At 46.2% G+C, this 21,822-nt stretch overlaps 1 protein-coding gene across 2 annotated transcripts in view; it reads left to right on the top strand.

Annotated features, from left to right (window-relative positions):
* The window catches only part of LOC143321433 (transmembrane protein 132C), a 124,157-nt gene that overhangs the window by 48,370 nt on the left and 53,965 nt on the right, over positions 1–21,822 (top strand). For both annotated transcript variants that reach the window (XM_076731771.1, XM_076731772.1), the window contains exon 3: positions 16,769–16,915. In XM_076731771.1, coding sequence (XP_076587886.1) covers positions 16,769–16,915 — 147 coding nt within the window. The remainder of the gene's footprint in view (positions 1–16,768; positions 16,916–21,822) is intronic.

The following is a 21,822-nucleotide window of genomic DNA, read 5'->3' as shown; positions in this document are numbered from 1 at the left end:
TTCGCTGCAGACCATTACAGCATTTTTCACCTGATTGATGTAATTTTCTGTTTGTGCCTCGGTCAAAAGCAAAGTATCAATAAATTTCACAACAGAACAGATTCAATTGTTTCGCTGCCTGCTGACAAATCGTTGTGTCCGCTCCTGCCGTGATAAATGCGTATTCATGGGCGTGTTGTTGTTCCAAGTCCACGAGTCGTGCATGCAGCATAGGACGGACCCTCTGCTTCCTTATTTTGATAGCCAGCCCTGTTAACTATTCACGAGCTCTACATACACATTTAACAAATGATTTATAACACTGTCATGTAGCTGTGATCAGATATGTGTGTATTAATGTGTTTGTCAACCGTTTCGACACATAAATGCAGTTTGGTGTATAAACAGATAGAACAATGTAGTAAAACATAGTTGTAATAATATGAAATATAGGAGTGAAAATACATCAATAACCCAATGTAACATAACTGATGAACTTAACTAAATAAATGCATGTTTGTATGGTGATTATTAATACTAATTGTGAGGTTTATACCGTCTTAGCTTTGTGAAACTTCAAATATTTAATTGTTGAATATTGACTGAACTTTCTTAGGCTGAGGATTTCATTATAAGGGGTTTGAAAATGTTTTCTATAAACAGCATTTACAGTAATTCCTTCAGTGTGCCGAGCAGTTAAAGGGATAGTTTGGTTTTTTCAAAGTGGGCTTGTACGAGGTGTTTATCCATAGTCAGTGTATTGCTTACTGTAGAGGGGGCTTTGCACACCCCCAGCGAGGAGAAGCAGCAGAAACAGCAGCTTAGAAGCTGGGAAATGTACTGCTGAGGACGAGGCCCACCTAAAAGATCAGTGACAACTCAAGTGTACTCAGTATTTCGAGTGTTTTCACTGCTTTATCTCGGCGTCAGACCCTCCTTTCCAACAGGAAACTGAAGGCACCAGACTCCTTTGAGAAAAACAGTACTTTTAGCTCTCAGAACACGAGAGTCGCTGGTCCACAGCTGCCTTTATTGGTTAGTTTGTTCGTGTTCTTGTGGACGTCAATGAATCCTAACTAACACTTTACGACACGTTCAAAAACCCAAACTATCCCTGAAAGTTGATTCCAGATGAAGGAGGAAGCTCAGAACTGCTAGAGAAATAAACTCTAAAAAGTGTAGAAGATGTAACGTGTTCTTGGTCCGATATATTTAATAACTTGTTCCTGTGCGCTGGGTTTCTGTGGTCTTAGTCCTCTGTAGCAGGTAATTAAAGAGGAAACACTTGGGCACAGTTCGTAGGTGTGAAAGTGCCCACGTATACTTAAAAACTTCTGTGATGTGTTTCCTCATGTGATTTCCGCTGCCCACCGGTCTTCACCAGACTCCCTTCACATACTCCTCCCTCGCCTCTTCCTGGTTTTCTCTGTATCTTCTCGTATGGCGGTGGCTCCTGACACTTTTGTGTACCGTAGCTGTTAAAATGCAAATTTAACAGGATTCAGCTTTCCTGTTCTGTCGGCAATTTGCTGTGTGACGTCCCCATCTCCGTGCTGCTGAGCAGAGGACACGAGTGTCAGCTATATCCATCCTCCTGAGCTTTGGTAAAATGCCACGATATCCTCCTGCACAAACTGCAGCACTCCCCTCACGCTGCAGAGCATGGAGGCCAACAAGCAGCTCGCTCTCGAGCCTCTAATGTTTTAGGCCCTGACATTGTTTGCACGTCTGTTGTACGTGTTTTAAGCTGACGGCAGCTCAGGGAAAAGCTTGAGCTGTGCTGTTTCCTTGCTGCAGACAGATAGCAGAGATAGCTTAAGATATACTGTGCAAACATTGTGTGGAGAAGATTTCAAGCCCCATTTTACACCAGAAATAAAGCAAAGCGAGTCTCTAAAAGGCAGGCGGTGATGCTGTATTCATGTCACAGTCTTTTGTAGAGCCACATGAGCATTATGCAGGGCACCTCGCCACCTTTAGATGTCATACAAGAAGGGCAGGTCGCTGGTTTGCAGCTGTAAAGTTTGTAATGTGGCTCTGTTGCATTTATTAGACGAGCGGCGAACAGAGACATGTTTTCTCATTGCAAGTGCACCGATAGAATCTCGAGCTCCCCAGAGAAAAGTCTCTTCTGTGGCCTTTCCGTCAACTGTGGTGAAGTGTGTTCTTTGCAGACATCTGCCACAGCGGGGAGAAGCACACACAATGCCTCCTTTTCTTTGTACAGTTCACTGTAAAGAACTCTGCTTCAGCAGCGACGGCATTGGCCCTTTGTAAACAAGTGGTATTAATTGTCACAGTGTCATTAACTCGCAGTGTATGCCGAGTAAACAGCCTTCGCTAAGGTGAAATGAAGCATACTGCAAATGATGTGCACTTAGCAGCGAGTGGAAACAGTGTGTTTGTGTGTGTGTGTGTGTGTGTGTGTGTGTGTGTGTGTGTGTGTGTGTGTGTGTGTGTGTGTGTGTGTCCGTTCGTGGGTGTTCTGGTGTGTATGCAGTACCTACAATAGATTGGGTCAAGGTTGCTTACAGGCAACACGTGGAAATGATTATTGAAAGAAAGAGGTGAGGATGAACAATTATTAATATTAACACAGACAAGAAACACACAAAAGAAACTCAACATGTACTAAAACTGTTCTCCTTTCCTTTCCTTTCCTTCTCTTTTCTTTCCTTTCCTTCCCTTCCCTTGCCTTTCCTTGCCTTTCCTTTCCTTCTCTTTCCTTTCCTTTCCTTCCCCTGCCTTTCCTTTCCTTTCCTTTCCTTCTGTTTCCTTTCCTTTCCTTTCCTTGCCTTGCCTTGCCTTTCCTTTCCTTTCCTTCTCTTTCCTTTCCTTTCCTTCTCTTTCCTTTCCTTTCCTTGCCTTTCCTTTGCACCCCCGTGTTTCCTCGGCCCCATCATGACGCTCATGACTCATCAGAGACACGTGGTCATAAATCAGCCACTTTATTGAGACGCTCCTGTCAATGAAACAACTCCCGTCTATGAAATAGGCCTCTGTTAACGTGGATCTTTAATCCATAGGACATCCTTTTACTCACAGACGTCGCCGATTGTCACGTGCATTAACTGCTCCTGCTGCATGAAGTATGGCGGGACAGTGATGACGAGGGAAAGCGTCGCGCTGTCACATCACGTCCATACAGCGCAGACGCTGTCCTTATTGTTGCATCAGTAAAGATTATTCATGAAGCACGTCGTTGTCTGTATACAGATGAGATTAATGTTTAAAATAGGAGCCCATGGTGGTGGTTCTTAAGCTAGATGATTACAGCAGGGCTGCATAAATCCTGAAAATAAAGGAACTTTGCCAAACAGTTGACTTTGTATTTAAAGTGCTGAATTGCATTTCTTTTTGAGGTCGCTTAGTGTATATTGTTGCATATTATCAGCCTTTATAACAGCAAAATTTACTGGTCATTTCAACGGAATCGCTGCAGTAAATGTGTGTAATTCTTTTGTTAAACTTTGGTGAACTTGTGAATTATTAGCTGCATGACTCGTTAACAAACTGCTCCACAGCAGAGGTTTGCAGACAGTTAAGAGGAAGGATTTGATGGCATAAAACGAACTGTCGTCATCTTATTGTCTCGTTAGAAAGCTGCCTCGCTGACAGTTAGGAAGCTCGCTGGCCTGGAGAGAAAGAACTCAGACGTCACCGAGCGTCCAGCAGCTCTGTGGTGTCACTTTCTGGCGTGACCATGTTTTTGACTGTGAGTTCTGTTGGTATTTAGTTCACTCAGACCTTCAGTAACTGAACTTTTGCCACCTGAGGGCAGTGGCAGTTGCAACAACTATCTAATGGTGCGTTGAAGGAGAAGCTGTGCTCCTTCCTGAGACGTCAGAGTGTTTCAGGCTGCTGCTGTTGGAGGAGATATTGGTCTTAACGTCTGTCTCTTCTCCTTTCATGGTGGAATTCTCTCTGTATGGGCCTCCAAAGAAGCCCTTCGTCTTTGATTCTGCTGAGCTTTTATGTAAAATGTGTAAGATTTAAAGTGCTGGAGGGCAGATGTTTCTTTTAAAGAAGCTTGGTGTTCTTTTGCCTGTTTTTAGGACCTGTGTTGTCATGCTTCAGTCAGTTCGAACAAAGCGAGCGTGGATGCGTGTCTGCAGTGCTGACTTTGATGTCAAAATCAGATTTTTAGGTGAGGCACAGACACAGACACATGCAAGTCCATTTCCTCTCCTGCACTGTGATGAGTGAGACTCCTGAAAGACACTTGTCCCTGGTGGGCCGGGAAGGCGCCTTGTGCCTGAAGAGCTCTGGGGCAGCTGCTCCGACAGGTGACTCCATCAGCTGTCCTCAGCTCTTTGACCGCATATGCAGGACAAGGACACAACATCCGCTGCCCACTTCAGTGCAGCGTCACCTAGGCCATCATAGGCTGGGTCAGCTGTCAGTCATAGCTGAGTAATGTATTGTGAAGTGCCCAAGCCAAGGGCGCCGTCAGCCGCGGTGATAATTAACTCTGCAGAAGACCTCTGGGTCGTATAAACAAGGGTCAGCACACCCCACTGTAACTCTGGCATTAGGCAAGAGTCGTCCTCCACGAGGATCAGAGTGATGAAGATGACACACTGTAGGTTCCCAGGCAGCAGAGTGTGTGTGTGTGTGTGTGTGTGTGTGTGTGTGTGTGTGTGTGTGTGTGTGTGTCATTCTTATTAGGAAAGGTCATCTTGTTGTTTGGGATGCAGAAAGTTACTCATGAAAGATGAAATTTGGGATTCAGATTTGAAAGTTTTGCTGGTGTCTGTGCGACATACCTGCACAGTCACAGTCAGATCCTGTGAGGAAGACCATGGTGGAAAGTTTCATGACCTCTTTCATTGAGTCACATTGGGACTGTGAATAGCGTTTTTTTTATATAAGCAGCTGCACTACAGACATCCCGTTAGATATTTTTAGTCTTTATGATGGCCACGCGTTAGGACAGCCGAGCACAGGAGTATTACTTTTTTATTTTCAGGAGAGTGTCTGTGTACCACAGCAGGCCGACATCACCACAAAGATAAGGTCAAGAGCTGAAAAGAGCGACAACATGATATTTGTGCTCCTGATGCGGCCGCGGCGCCGTCAGTAATGCAGCCACAGACTCCGTCCTCGGTGGGTTCGTTTGTGTGTCTGTCACAATCACTTAAATACGCTGCCTCGCGTCTAAAAATACAACTACACCACTGGCTGACAGGGATTACCTTGATGGAATAATCGGACCTCGGGATCCACTTATGAGCTTTTTCCAAAGCACTAGTCTTGCTTGCGCCATCTCCATGACAACCAAGCACACATCCGCCGACGGGGGCCACAAATTGCGATTAAAATGTGAAAAAGCTGCTGCAGTAAATGGACCCTGAGTAAAAGCTGCTCTGATCAATATGTTCATTCTAGCCAGGTGACTTCATGTCATCTCTACGTGAGTTATCACCCACTGCTCCGCGCAGTGTTTTTGGCTTCTTTTAGCTGATTGTCTTCCAGCCGCTGTTTGGTTCAGTCTCTTGGCTCTCATCAGCATCGTTTCCAGCCGCAGCTGTTTTTATCAGAAAGCTTCTGTTACACCTACTGTACGCTGCCGGCCAAGCGGCAAACAGCAGGCACGCGCCGTTAGCAAGCAGCTGGCGAATCCAGCGTTAAGTGCTTAAAGTGCTCGAAGATTACATTGTTAAAGGACTCCAAGGCCAGGAACGAACGTTCACACTCAATTATCATTACTTATCGTTCCTCTTTCCTTTTTTCTGTAAAGACTGAAGACAAATTAAGACACACAGGGAGACAGACAGATGCAAACTTTATAACCGAGCCCGTACAGCATCGCACACAGTGCCTTAAGTCTTGAGTTCACCCATTAGTTTCAAAGGGAAGAGAAAGTGCTAATTCACTACACAAACAAGCATCCGTTGGATGACAGACTTTCAGCAATTTCGGTGCCAATTCTGCAGATACGAGCGGAGCCTTTAATAGACTGCAGAGCGCTCTCTGTGCTGTATTAGGCTGTTAGTGGTTCTCTGTGGTTTTGCATGATTTGAAAAGTTGTGTCGTTACATTAGCGGCCGGTGTGTCCTTCTAATCCCATTTGCCTCGTGGTTACAAACAAGGTGCCAGCAGAGCCGCTCAGCTGAAGGAACAGAGAATCCACGCTTTATACCAAGCAGCCCTAATTCAATTGACATTACTGGCTGGCTTTAATGGATTTTACCTGGTGAGCCTGCAAATTGAATATTTTAAGGCATATCAACTCCTTCGGAGCAGCTGAAAAGAAAGGGTGCAATTTTCATTTCGTGGGCCCTTGGTATGGAGACGGTGACATACGGGAGATTATAATCTATTTCTTGGATTGGAGTTGATTTGTCCTCGGTAAAGCGCGGTCCCTCTTGCCTGTGGTTTGGGCTTTTATCTCCCTCAAGCCATTTGATGTTCTTAACCACTGCTTTTCATTAGCGGAGCACGGACTCAGGCGCTCACGCTCACATGGACCACGTACACCCCCCCCCCCCCCCCCCCACCCCCCCGCCCATCGCAGCCCCAGCTCCAGCCTCGTCTTCCAGTGCAAAGCCAAACTCTTTGCTGTGTCATCTTGCCGAGCTTCTGAGGCTGTTATTGTTTTATCTCCCGGTGTGTTGATCTCTGCGCGAGGTGGGCGGCCGTCCTTCCCCTGCTCTCTCTGTAAAGGTCAGCGAGCTGCGGATGAAGTTGTGTCGATCAGACGAGTGCCAGAGACTGACAGCTAATTTTCATCAAAGCAGCTGTGGACGAGGGGGGCCAAGGCGTGGACCGCCTGGGGGCCTTTTGCCTCTCTGAGGATTCTCCACTACATACTTATCAGGCTTACCGGCTCACTGTGTGGAGGTATGGCCCTGCGGTCTCCTCTAGAGTCCACTAGCTCTGCAGAAAGTTGCCGTTCGCTCTGAACACCAGTATATATACGGCTGTGCAGAGGGAGGAAGCAGTAAAAACACCGTCAGCGGCTCAGCGCTGTAACATTTGTCATTTCTAACGCAGCCTCGTCTGATGATCTGAACCTTCGCCGCGCTCTGTTCGGTTTTTGCCCTCTTCCTCCTCCCCTGTGCCAGTATTCTAAACATGGTTTGCATTGATTTATTCTCCTCCACCAATTAAAAGCAATTTTGTGAGCATTAGAGTAAGCCATGCCGGGAGCCGTTTACTGCGGCAGGCTGTTCATTACCTCATTGTGAGTGAGTGTGTGTGTGTGTGTGTGTGTGTGTGTGTATGTGTGTGTGTGTGTGTGTGACCTCCTGGGTGCCTCTGTTATGTTCCTTTAACTCTGTGGATGTACGTGCGAACGCGTGTGCGTGCAGACGTGTGCCTTTCCGTGTACGTTAAGACATACGTGAGCAGATGTGTGCGGGTGTGTGCCAGAGATTCCCTTCACGTGCGGCGCATTAGTCCTCTGTTTGCAGGATAAATCCTCATGTTGTTGAAGCGGTGTCAGTTGCCTCTGCCACGACACAAAGCTTATCTTTTAGCAACTCCCATGCCCCCGTGAGGAGGGGAGACGTGGGGGCAGGGCGTGGGATGAGGGGATGTGTGAAAGAAGACAGGAAGTAAATAACCCTGGGCTCTGGGAGAAGGTTAAGAAGCCAACGCCACGCTGAATAACGAGTGTTATCCCTGAAGGATCCACTTCCTGCTGCACCCACCCTGCCCCCCCACCCTGATGGAGCTCTGTGCCATGATGGCAGCCATCACAGCGATGTGTCGGTGCATACAGGCCTCTGTTTGTCCGTAAACGTCGGCGGATCTACGACCGCCATCCGTGCTGGATTAATATTGCATTGGTATACTGCAGCACAGGCAGCAGACCGACGGTGTTTTGGTTTCAGTCTGGGAGCATTTTTAAACTTCTGTAACTTCAGGCCAAACTTCGTGACTGAAATATTATCTTTCCCAACTTTTATGTCTGCAGTTGTCGAGACCAAGCGGACGTTTTTCATAATGGTTTTGTGAGATTCCTGCTCATTTCGTTCTTTGTTTGCCGAAGTTTTTCAAACCGCTGCTCAGTTGCCGGTTCATTTACCGTATTTAATAACACTCTCAACATAAACACTTTGTGACATTTTGAAATAACAGAATCTGGGAGACAAAATAACAATTGCAGAACGTTCCACTGTGTCAGCGTGGAATAATTAGAGCGGCTTGCTGCTGCGGCTCAGAGACAGTGTGCAGTGTGAATGCAGCACCGCGTGCAGCGGGATGAACAGCATCACTAGCTTAGAAACTGGATGGATGTTTGGAGGGCGACCACCTTTCACTGAGCGCTGACGTGGAGGAGGGGCTTCCGTGTTACAGGTGAGGGTCGGGGGAACTGTCCATGCAGATCCTTCTGAAACTATTTGGTTCTCGTCAGAGTAAACTGATTTCCGACTCTCCCCTCTTGGTCATCCAGCCTTTAACCGGCGCAGCACATGAAACCAGAGATGAGGCGTCACTGTGTGAGCAGCAGGGCCGGGCCTTCAGCGCAGTTTCCCTTTTACTAACCGTTCCCTCTGGGCACGCGACTATTTATTCCCATCATTTTCTCAAAGCTGGGAGTGAAATGAAAAGAAGCAAGAAGAGAGAAAAAAGGAAAAGGAGTGTGCGGGTTAATCTCTCTAGCCAAAGGCGACGCTGTGACATTATCTCTTCATCACGACTTAACAACGGCCTCCTCCTATGACTGTTTGTTTGAGGGACTGCGTGTACATACATGTGCAAACCACACACATGCGTGAGCACATATGTGCGTGTGTGCATTTGCATGTGTGTGCACGTTTTCCCGCGCCTGGCTTGTGTGAGTTCTGAGAGCGTTTGCTGTTGTGCTCAGAATGAAAGGCATCATGTTTACCCACACACGCGTTCGTCTGCAGATTAGCCTGCGGCTGCCTGCCCCCCCCCCCCCCCATGCAGGAGATGCACACTTCTCCAGCAGCCTTTGTTGAGCCCCACTACCTGCTCCTTCTAAATCAGCTCCCCTCAAAAACACTTTAATATCATCCAACAAGGCATGATACGGCAATTCACAGGCTAGACGAGCTGCTCCACAAACCCTCAGACTGACTAACTGCACTCAGTCATGTTGGATTAATAACGAGAGACAGTCTTGAATTTGTTGAATTAAACTCGAGTGCGCTTTGATTGAAAAACCTTTTATCTGATGAAACAGGAGAGGAAACGCTGCGCAAATATTTTATAAGTCTTAAAATATCTCACAAGCGAGTATTATTGACTGTTTCTGTTTCTCTCCGCTGCTTTTTTTTCCTCCTCCTGCGTGTTTTTCCCCCTCTCGCTGTGCTTTTGAATGTCGTGAAAATCCAATTAGGTGGACACATTCTGCGAGAACGCCACAAAAACACGCTCCATGATAGCAATCATATGAATTCTTCAAATGGGATTTTCAATGCTCTCCTTTCACACCGTGTCTACACTAAAGATAGAGTAATTGGCAAACAGATCTCCATACAAAATGTTTTCCCCCCTCTCTTTTATGGCCACTCAGCATAACAATGGGTACTTCTGTAATCTCTGCAGTGTGATTCAGAAATGAAAAGCCAATGAAATGTGTCTCCTGGCATGCAGGGAAAATGACTGCTACTGTAGGTAGGGCATGTTAGCAGCACTTAGCGGCTCCCCCACTGACACATGAGCAAACGGCTTATAATTGTCTTATATATTGCATTGTTTCAGACTGTCACTTCTGGCGGGCCATGTCACTCCCTAAAACTGCCCTGTTTTACCAATTTAAAAGCTAAAATATGGCCGTCTATATGCTGTAATAAATGCTAATATTTACCTGGATACAGGTGGGGAATCCTAAATGCTTTCTTAACATTCATGTTGATGTTACGTTACTTAAACAGAGGGAAGAAATGAATAATTCATAGTCGGGGAAGGGGCTGCTGCCAGGCCCATAGACTCAGGATATTATGTGTACCTGACCATGACAGCAGCAGAGTGAAGGTCTGTCCCAGCCTCGTGCTCATATGACAGTTTTCATAAAGGGACTCCAGTGCGTTCTGTCAGCGCATCACGTCTGAATCGCTCTGTTGTCCTATGAACATTTTATGATGATTTTAACTCTGCGCCTCTACAAACAAGGCTTATTTTGCTCTGCCGTAACCCATCGTATCGAAGCATCTGTTTTCCTTCCCTGGTGAACGGTGGAGATGGGCAGTACAACACATTGATTTAAGTAACTGCAGAGTGCACAGTCACGCTCTGTGCCTGCACACGCACACACTCAGCCTCTTCCCGAACCTGCCTTCTCTTTCTCATTGTTTTTCTAGCCGCCTAAACTCCGTCTCCCCACGCCCTCCTACGACCTAAAATCCCCTAACCCCTTACCTACAGCATTTGTTTTCTTTCTTGTCCTTTTTCATTTTGGAGATGAAATAAAAAGCAGTAGACTGAGGCTCTCCCTCTGTGAGGCTGTGAACGCTGTAGTGCTTTGAACTAAATGCTAGCATCAGCATGCTAACATGCTCACAGTGACAATGTTAGCATGTGGATGCTAACCTGGTGTAATGCTTGCTTATTCAGTTGAGGCTGATGGGAATGTTATTCATGAACCCAAGTAGTAGACAGAGTGAGATTTTGACCTGATGACAGAAGAAGAAAAGTGAACATCTGTACCTGATTTCCAATAGTTGTTGAGACATTTCCCTCAAAACCACATGATGGCGCTGGAGGAAAAGCCGCTTTTTTACGTAATCCTCCCCCTACCTTGTGGGACATCAGGCCCACAGGCAGTGTAATAAGTGGACAGAGCCTCCGGGTCCGAAAAGTGAAGCCAGCGTGAAAGTGCCCTACACCTGGCCGGCAGGGGGCGACTCCACTGGTTGCAGGTTGCACATTTTATGTAAGCTTTTGAGAAAATGACTCTACTTCTCACTCAATTTATTTCCTCAGTAAACATTTTCCAAAGGAGTTTCTGGTCCGAATCGCTAGTTTCAAGTCTTCGTCAGTCCAGCATGATGTTCATTTTGTAAATCATGGTTCCATTGAGAGTAAAATACAGTGTGCTTTAAAGCGTTGCGACCTTGTTATTGACAAATCACTGTCACAGCATGTCCTCGGGTCCTCCCCTGCTCCACTCTCACGTCTAAATACACTCACTTCTGACTCCAACAAACAAGATGGCGACGGCCATATTACCAAAGTCAAGGCTTCAAAAGGGCTGACGTCACAGCGGCTACGCCCACTGCACTGAACACAGTATCTGTCCATGATGTTGTGCCAGTTCATCTGAGGTATTTCACAGGTGGCCTCAGGTGAGAAGTCAGGGGTCATACATCCTCTTGGCTTAATGGAGCTCTGCACCAAGGGAAGCTCAGTGGGGTAAACCAATTAGGGACACCACACACGTACACTCTCAGACACACTTATGCACACACACACAAACACAAACACATCAGTAAAGAGCATTAAGAATCCTTTTTTTGAAATTTTTAAGACTTTGCAAAAGTTTCCGTGTCTCATTGTACATTGTGAAAATAAGTCTGTTTTGATATGTCACTTCGGAATTGGAGTGTAGGCGTCTGGCCTGATTTATTTTTTGCTTGCCAGCGTGTGTGTCTGTGTGTGTGTGTGTTCCAGTGTGTGCTCTTGCAGCAGTTATGGTCTATGAAGCAGCACACTCGTAGATGAGCGCGGTGCTTTACACTGTTCCATTTGCCGTCAACCACAAACCATCACAAAGCGCTGTCCTCCCGCTGTCTCCCTGCCTTTCCCCCACACTGCAGCGTCTCTCTTTTCCCCGTTTCCCACTGAGCTCGCAGTCCCTGCACACTGTTTATGTAGGCGGGATGGCACAATAAAACAGGAAACGCTTCCTTGGGGAGCTGCTGATTTTGGATGCATATGGTCCTCAGAGGAGTCAGTGGAGATAAATGGTCAGACTAGATCACCAAACCCTGTGATGCATGTGAGCCAGGAGCAGCCCAACAGAGCCAGATGGAAGCAGGCCACAGAGGTAACTGGAGTGCAGTGGACTCAGACCACTGGCTGGGGACTCCCATTACCATCCAGCCTCCACCTTATTGGATTTCCCCTGGAAATTTTTATTTCTTTCACCGCCCCGCCGAGAAGTAGCTCTCCTACTTATCTCATCACTATTTATTAAGGGAGCCCCTGAGGAGTCCAAGCATACGATCAGGTCTGAGGGAGGACGGGCGGCAGAGAGACGGAGCTAAGAGAAAAAGAATGAGAGGATAGAATATACAGTAGTTGCAGCATGATTTTCTCCATTTTTTCATCCAAGAAAGGGTCGTGATGACATGAAATGGCATAAGAATCTGGTCCCCTCTGTGCTCCCTGATTGCCTCTGTACAACCAGCAGCAGCTTCTCTTTGTTCAGCTCAGTTGAGCTCAGACTCAGCACAGCGCTGATGAAGACTCGTCAGCTTCTCTTATGATTGCTGACAGTTTTAGGAGTTGCGCCGAGCGTAACTTTAAACTGTCAACTGTTGCCTTTTTACACTGCGTCCCTTTTTCTCTCTGTGGGCCGTTGTCTCTTTACTTCCCCTCTAGTTGTTTAATACTTGGTATTCAGAACAGTCAGGCTCGATTGTAGTTCGGCGGCTTCACAGTAGACCTATTCAGAGACTGAGGAAAGCCCAGGTGCATTCATATAAAGTGTTCCTTCCTCCTTCATCTTTTTTTTTTGGAGGGGAGGAGGCTTGTCAAACTTTGAAGAGAGTTCTACCCGATTGTTGTCTGGCTTGCCCTTGACTTTACTCTTCATCTGCGTCACACATTTTGTACAGTGTGTAAGACTTAGCCTTGCTAGGGGTTCGGGATGGGGTCCACCGCTTTGGTCCAGACTGAAACATCTCAACCTCTATTGGATGGAAGCCCGTTAAATTTTGTAAAGAAATTCATGGATGAATCCTTCGACCTTTGGTGATACCACAAGCAGGTCAGAGTTTTCCTTTATCCAGTAACAAATCTCAACAATCTACTCAATGATTTTTGTGTCAATCCAAAATTTCCCTGACACTGAATCATGATGACTTTGATGATCGCCTGACCTTTCCTCTAACACCACCATGAGGCTTTGTGTGAGGCATTCATGTCACCCTCAGGATGAATTGTAATGACTTTAGTGATCCACTGACATTTCATCCAACGCTGTCATCGGGTCATATTTCAATTTGTCCAATAATTTGGTTTATGATGAAATACCTGCCAAACTAATGACATTCCCACCAGCTTCAGTTGTACTTGCAAATGTTAGCACACTAAACTATGAACACGGCTAACATTATACCTGCTAAACATCACCATGTGAGCTTTTTCGTGGTGGATTGCATTGGAAGTGTGCTCATGTTAGCATGTAGCTCAAAGCACCGCTGTGCATGCATGTAGACCTTTACTCTTATTAAACAATGCTTTAGCTTAATAAATGTGCTCTGAGGTAACTGATAACTGAACTGTGAATTGCATGGCTGTCTGAGCTACAGCGTGAATCAGTCAGTCACCAGTATTGGATGGCTGCTATTTAACCTGCAGTCGACTCCTACGCTGCCGGTTACAAGGCCAAATTGACCATTAAGTCAATAAAAGACTCTTCAAGCATGCACCAACACTTGCTCTGTGAACCCGGATATGGTCTGTGGAGTAATGACTGCTTCCCTTCTGAGACTCGACTGTGTTTAAAACATTCTGAAGCCTCACTGGAAACCATTGATACACATCCAGATCACTGAAGTGTAAAGAATCCAGATAGAAGACCACTGGCCCTTCGGGACCCGAGCAGGACTGTCCAAGAGCTCTTTGTGTTACAGTTGTATGCTCACGGCCGGCGAGGTCCTCCTCGGCCCTTCCTTTCACTCTGACTTGAACAGCAGATCTTCAGTTTAATGGAAAAAGGGTTTGCCCTTGGATTGACACTGGAAGCTTTTATTCTGTGCTGTTTTGTGTATTTCAGGACTTGCAGATGAAGAGTTGTAGTTGGTGGTGTAGCGCCTTCACCTGTCTCACCCAAAGCACTCAGGCTGAGGTGATTTCCACCTTCTCCAGTATGTTTAAGTTTAGCAAGTATGTTCTTTTTGCCTTCAGTCCAGATGTATGGGAATATGAGTGAAGTGACACTGAAGAGTTCTGAGGATGCAACAACAACAACAACAAAGCTGAGTTCGCTCGCCTTTTGACATCCACACCCAGTCCGTGATGCAGGCTACGTCAGGAGTGGATACAAGCATTCAAAACCTGCAGCACAGTCTTGATTCAGCGCCGTCAGATGGCTGAGAGGACTGTTTCTGAATGGTCTTTAGGTTGAGGTTGTATATAATCCTGTTAACAAATGCTTGTTCTTTGGATGAAGGCTTTGCAGAAAGGTCATGCTTCGTACATGAGGAACCAAACACTGAACGGTGGTTCAACCAGACTGACAGCTGAAAGGTCAGAAAGAGACAAAGATGCCTCTGAGTCAAATATGAATGCAAGGCATCACCAGTCAAAAGAGATCTGAAGCTTTGCATCCAAATCTGTGCAGACTGAAAAACGAACAGCGTCCTGTTTTAGCGTCAAGAGCTCAGGATCGACTTTTACGAGCTGGAATTAACAGCTGTGTTGTTTTTGCTAAACTAATCTTAAAATTTCAAACTAGAAATGGTCGAGAGTAAGAACTATTTGAATTGGATCGCAGATCAGCTGAACATAGTCTGGACTGACAAAACACACTTCACACCTCCTCAATCTAACCGCTGGTTGATTGAGCAGCTTAGATTTGGTCAGCGGCTGGTTTTCTTTGCCCAAAGAAAAATGGGCTCCCAAAATATTTCGAGCCTACTTTCACAGTTCAGCTGTGGTTCAGTGACGATCGAGGTTCACCGACGCCTTCCTGCACTGGAAAACAAATTCAAAATTGAAGGATATTTGGGAAAAAGAGCAGCAATGTTCTCCTCCATTGAAGAAGAAAGCATCAACATCACAGGTGGTCCAGATCTTTGAGCGTGTTGTCTGCGTCTTAAAGGAATCAAACCGACTGTTTCTTTGCATCATGGCAGCAAAAGCAGCATGTCGGGTTTTCTTTGCCCTCTCCTGCACAGTCTGACATCTTCTCATTACATTCAGCCAAACAAGCACAGCGTTCAGTGCACGGCTGTAAACATGAGAAAGTAGAAGATAATACATGTTTTATTTTAGCAAACCTACAACCTTTAAACTGTCGCCCTCTGGTCAGGAGCATTAAGGCTAACGTACCACACGTGTCAGTGCAGCGTCACCCCCTGCAAACATATGTATGCTGCTCACCCACATGTCCATCCTCCATCTGATGATGAACGGTTCAAGGTTTGCTCTCATTCATAAGCCCAATATTTGTTGACGTTGTCAGGTACAGCAGTAATCCTGATGCTGTGAGAGACGGCAAGCTCTGATTGGTCGCCGTCCAATTTGCAGTCATGCCGTTCAGCCAAGTCGTAGAAAGTCATGGCTGCTTGGACTCACATCTAATCTGGAAAGAGAGAAATATTGTGTGGTCTGATCTCGGCATCAGACAAAATGAGATGTTGTGGTAAAATCTATGAAAGCGTGTAGGCCTCCGTTCACGCACGTGGCAGAGAGGGAAGCAGCTGGCGAAAAGACATCAAGCCATCACAGAAATACTGCAACACAAAAGCACACACACACACACACACACACACACACACACACACACACGGAGAAGGTGTTGCGTTTATCGTCATTCCTATAGGAAAGGAAAGCTAACCGTCTGTCATATTACCCATTTTCACTTTGCATTTGGCCCCCTTCACAACATGATAAGACATCAGATCAAAGAAAGAGGCTTGACTGGAGAGGGCAGATGCATTCATCGACGTACAGACGGGCAGGCGCACAGTGCATGCTAAAGTGCAGCAACAAATTCAAGATGAAAGCAAAGTCCTATCTTTGCTCTCGTCTGCCAGCCGGCTGTGGACTGGACAGCCAGAGTGATTTGGCCTTTTTTTTATAATTTAGTCTGCTCTTCAACTTTACTGTCACCCTCAAACCAAATCACCTGTGAGACATTAGTCTGAACCTATTTCATGTCAACACTTTCCACCTGATCACTCTGTGTTCAGCGGATGTACTTAGAATACGTGCTCCTGTTAAGGAGATTTTCATTTCTGTTCCTCTTTCCTCTTGATGAAGGTTTTCCTCCTTTGTCGCGCACTGAGCCAGGGACATTGACATTGTAATTTTGCCGCAGTCAAAGAAACCTTTTCATAATGTCCTTTTCAGAGCGCAAGCAAGTGAATCTATTTTTGAGGGAGGTAAAGGAGGCATAATGGAACGTCACATCCCACTTACACAGCACCCTCATTTCATGACAAACAGCACATTCTCCACGGACGGCAGATCCAACAGCATCGGGTACGAAATTAATTTAGATACAAAACTAATGAGATTTTGCAAAGATGTACACCAAAGCGTATCAGAGGGTTCAGCATGCGCATTGAAACCGCAGGTGTTTGCCGTGCTTTGATTATTTGATTGACCGGTGGAGCGCATGAAAAAACTCACATGTTTAAAACAGCCAATTGTCCTCCTGGGATACAAAAACAATGTGATCAAAACCAAGAAAACAGCTGCGACATCTTTTGAAGACAACGCGGTGCAGTGAACCATCTGGATAACGTATTGCTAGACAGAATGACAAAAAAAGTCAAAAGCAAATCATCGTCTGTGTGGAGGCAGCTGCCACGCACGGATCAGCTGTGCGTCCAGTGACTCGCTGCTCGGCGGCAGGAGAGAATCCCTCAGCCTCACATTCATGAACATCTTTTGTCTTTTGTCTCTGCTTCGTCCACAGGGTGAAGTTGAAAGAAGGAGTGACGTTCCTCGGGGCTCGTCCCAGCAACCCCACTCAGTGGATCGTCAGCCAGGACGTGAGGAGCGAAGGCCACCGCGTGGTGACTCTGCACTGCCGCAGGAAGGAGTCCAGCTACGACCAGCAAAGGTCAGCAGATCCATAACTGCGCGTTAAAGGTCCAGTGCATACGCTTTAGTTGCATCTAGCAGTGAGGTTGCAGGGTGTAACCAGCTCAATACCCCTCACCTCCCCCTCCCCTCCCCTCCCCCACGGTGGCTGCTAAAAATTATGTCTTAAACCTGCATTAATGCATTTTTTGGTCAGTAGAGGGCAAAACAACAAGCTGTGAACAAAGCACTGAATATATCATTACTGTATGAAGTTGATATAGCCTATATGCTAGCAAACAGTTGTCTATTCATTATGTTTCTGCCCACCTGGCCAGTCTAAGCTCAGTACTCACTCTCTTTTTATCTCTGTTTTGGTCTCCACCAACTCCTGAGGGACATACGGGATGGTTTTGGTGCTGAGCTCAGCAGATTTCTGTCAGCTGCTGAGTGACGGACGGGAGAATTGAGACTAATCGGCTGAAAGATGCTAAAAGTGATGAAGGGAGCTGCAGAAGTGGCTTCATCAAAACTCGCGACCACTTTTACATTTCACATCGTCACCTTTTCTATTATTAATGCTAAATGATATGAATTATTGCAGCTTTAATTTGTCCGTCTCAAACTCCTCGATTAAAGTTTTCTGATTTTTACTTGGATTTAATCCCCTGACGAGCCTCGATCTTCACCTGTGGAGGACACAGCAGGAGTAGCTCTGTCGTCTGTTGTCATTGTGCGGCGCTCCGTCACTCAGACCGAGCAGTGGCTCAGTGTGAGTGGTTATCGGAGTGACGTCCCTCTGCTGAAATGACACGCTGCACTTGACATTAGGGCCATGGGATATGTCTGTTGAGACCACTCTGGGGGGGGTTAATAGACTATTGCGATATCCCCTCCTCTCCCTCTCGCTCTGTCTCTCCATCCGTTCCTCTGGTTTTATTTGCATACTTATTTTCTCCGCTGCCGTAGCCTCCAAGTTGTTTTGGTCATTTCCTATCTGTATTCTCGTCCTTAAACTAATCTGGCAGATAGGGAAGTGATTGCCAGCACTGGGAAAAAGGTTGCTGTGTTAATTAAGTGCTGATTGAAGGCCTTTGTGTGTTGTAATGGTTTTTCCTTCTCGGATCAGGAAGCGGTTTTAATAGATCTAACTTTCTAGTGACAGGTGTAATTTTATGGATTAGACGCAGATTTGGGGTTGAGGAAAGCTCCACTTATTTGCTGTTTAGCTTCAGTTCCACTTAGCAAATTCCAAACCACTCCCCAGAGAAAGCAGGACGTTGACATCGCAACTGCGACTTTATAATCAGAGTGGTTCAGGGGTTATTTAAGCGAGGACCAGTCCATGAAGCGTGTTATGTCATTGAATGTGCTGCTCCACTGATTTGTTTAGACATGCTGCTATTAGCAGATCACTGTGAACTATGATTCTAATGTAACTATGATGCTACAGCGTATAAAACGGAGATAACGGCGCCCGCCTTTGAGCGGCCGTGGCTGTAAAATCAGAAGCAGCTAATAAAGATTTGCTCTAACAGGCGTCTCGTGCAGTAATCTGCGCTGTGGTTCTGCAGAGCCACGCTCAGCCCAGCAGCTCGCTGACGGGTACGCTCACATCTCTGCCGCATGTTTTCACAAAATAAACATTTTCACTTTTCAGAACATACAGCACAAGTTTATTTGACTTTATTAACAGTCGGTTTCAAACACGAGCTGCCCCGGGAACTCAAAGTCGCCTCCGCACCGAAACTTCTCTTCAGACCTTCCATTCACTCACATAATAAGTTTTGACAGCTAAGTCTTATAAATAGAAAGGTTTCGGCTGCCTGCGAATATACAGGGATGCAAAATACGCTTTTGATAATCACATTGTTTGTATCTGCCTCGTCCCTTCTCTTTTTCTTGACTTAAAAATGAAGGCCAGAATATCTGCTGTGCTGTGGTTTGTGATCGTGACTCAATGAGACTCTGAGAGCACGTTAGCAGCTACAGCTGAGAGCTGAAAATGATCCCTGTTAACAGATTTGTTGTCGCCTCGCAGTACACAAGATTTTATGTGTGTGACTTTGGTTTTATGTAATTTTTAGCAAGAAGCCTGCAAACTGAAAACCATTTTGGTTTATGTGTGGCAGCTGGTGTCAGCAGTTTCTCTGGAAATGGAAATACAGAAAGCACGAACGTGTTTGCGCAGTAAAATGTTCTTTTAACGTCCCCAAACACGACCTGTCAAGCTGAATGAGCGAGGGGGCCGGCCGAGTTAGTCCGAGCTGAGTTCTTGGCCTTTCTCAGTAAACTTCCCGTGGATGCATTGTATCGTGGTGCTGCCTGGCTGGAAGCGGAGCTGCGGCATCTCGAACAACATAAAAAGGAGCTTTCAGCAAACTGCAGCAGCGAGCAGCAACACTTGGCAGCTGGCTCCTCCTTCCCTCCGGAGCCGTTCTCCCCCTTTATGCAGGTGTTTTTCTCTCTGCCTCACGACCTCACCTTCACACACACACACACACACACACACACACACACACACACGCACACACTCCATTACTGTAGTAAAATCATGTTTTATTGATTTACTAAGTGAAGGAGCCACAGACAAGAGTGAGCATATTTAGTCTAATCCCTGCTGTTTGGGCCATGTACGATGGACTGCTCCTTAATCCCCAAAGCTGTCAAAGTCACTTCACAGAGGAGACCAAAGACGCCCCGTGATGGCTCTACAATGCACAATGCTCGATTTTTCTTTCGTCTTGTCCTCCCCGCTCCCAGTCATTTCAATGAAGCTCTTTTAGAAAAGGATTAGACACAGCTATCTCATCTGTTGAGCTGTCATTCAGCCCGCTCTCTTCTTTTCTGCTCCTTCCTCGAGGAGAGGAGGATGATGAGGTGTGTGAGCTGTGGAGGGTGCAGTCAGTGATGTAGCTCATCGCACCGTCACCTTACCTGTAACAAGGTGCTCGGAGGATGCAGAGTTGTTAGTCACACTTCTGAAACGTAAGGATGTGTTTTAATTATTCTGTTCGTCTGCTGCAGCGAAGGCAGAGTTAAGCACTGGGATCAAATCATGTGTCCTGACCATTTCCCGTCCTTTCTTCATGTCCACTCACGCTCAGCCAGAGACACGTGGGACACGGCCAGGAAACATGTTGAAAGCAGAAGGGACTGTGAAATTGTGATGTCTCTCATTGCTTTGTGGACTGTGGTTCTGAAGCCTCGACTTTGGCTTTTTAGTTGACGTCATCCTGGTTTTCTGGAGACAGAAGTGACCAGACTGTGGAGCCGTGAGGGGCGCAGCCATGACCCACATCAAACGCTAAGTTAGCGCTAGCTAGTTTAGCACATTGTGGGGCAACAATTAGACATCAAAGTTACGGTGACATTGTTTTTAGTTTGAACCAAAAATGTGACGTGACGCTGCAAAAAGGAACTTTCAAGTGTTTATTTTTACACTTTTCACAGCAAAATATTTCACTGAACTTCATCCACGCTGTAGATTTGTTTCCTCCAAAACACTTCACACAGAACCACGTGGCATCGACAGCAGGAGACACGTTTTCAATGAGATCTGACAGCAACAGTCTGATTATGAAATAAATGACCTTTTGGCTGCAGCGAGCGTCCTTTCCACAGTCTCAGACTCTGATTCTGTACATACAGGATTTCGTCATAATATCAGATTTTCATTTGCGTTTTTCACTCAGTCTGTGTGTTTAAATACACGGTGTTTAGATCAGGCTGCTCGTGCCTGGTTAGCATGTCTACAGCAAGCTGTCTGTGGATGGAGGGATGAGTGGCTCAGCCGCAGAGGCTGAGCAGCTGTTAGCGAGAGAGCTAATGACACCAGCAAACACATATGTCATCAGTAACTGCTCTCATGATTGCAGTGAGGCTGGCTTTTCATCTTAAAACACACACACACATACACACACTTGAAAATTGGAAGCTCTGGCTGTCAGCTGTGGTACAAATGGATCATTGGCACTGCGACTGGACCTTGGGTTGTGGACTGGGCTTAAGTGTCATTGAATAATGTGTGTGGGGCTGCTAATTGAAGCCTGCGTGTGTGTGCGGGAGCCTCTGGAAGCACGAGGACAGTGTCAGCGATGGGTCAGGTGTGCTCTGAGCGCAGGTTCACTCAGTCACTTGAAGCCGCTCGGCCCGGCCAGCTGAGCCGCTCCTTTCTTCCCACTCACAGCTGATGCTCGCGCCACACCCGACTCGCTGTGAATAACAATCTAAAAAAGTAAAACGACATTTTGCACTTGCCAGCTCTTTCTTCTTGCTCACAGGCAGCCTTCAGACTGACGTGGCATCTGCTTTACAGCTAAACATAATGTACATTTTGGACCGTATTCATCAAACAATATGATTTTTCTTGCAAGTGTTCATTGCACAAAACCTTCTCTTTCAGAGGAATGACATATTCTGAGTGTGTTTCTCAGCCCTGCAGACGAATTTTCCTCTGGTAATGCAAACATGCACACTTTCCCTGACTGGCGGCATCCAGCCTAATAAAAGCAATACTGAGGTGACAGTTTTTCATCAAGGGGTGCTACAGTGGAAAGACAGCTTGAGCTTTTGACTGAAAGTAACCCTGAGGGAAACGCCACCAAACAGCTGATGTCGGTCCTTTTCAAAGTGAAGAGAAGGAATCTATTGAGCATGCAATAATGAGTTAATAGCCGTCCAGGATTTTGTCATGAGGTGTTTTAATGAAAAGCCGGATCCGCTCCAGTTGCACTGCATGCTGGGTCGCAGGCACTAACTTAAAGCTGCACTCATTTATTGCCAAATCAGACTGAATAACAAAGGCTTTTAAGCAAAGCACTTGTTCATGAAGACTGGAAATTGCTGAAATTACCCCTGAGTGATTGATTGATAGATCACTGGTGTCTTTTAAACATGTACATCGGTTGGCTGTTGACTAAACCCCGCCCCTGAACGGCGGGGGTC

The sequence above is a fragment of the Chaetodon auriga genome, chromosome 5 (assembly GCF_051107435.1).
Source record: "Chaetodon auriga isolate fChaAug3 chromosome 5, fChaAug3.hap1, whole genome shotgun sequence".
NCBI classification, from domain to species: Eukaryota; Metazoa; Chordata; class Actinopteri; order Chaetodontiformes; family Chaetodontidae; genus Chaetodon; species Chaetodon auriga.
This window is presented reverse-complemented; position numbering and strand designations above follow the sequence as displayed.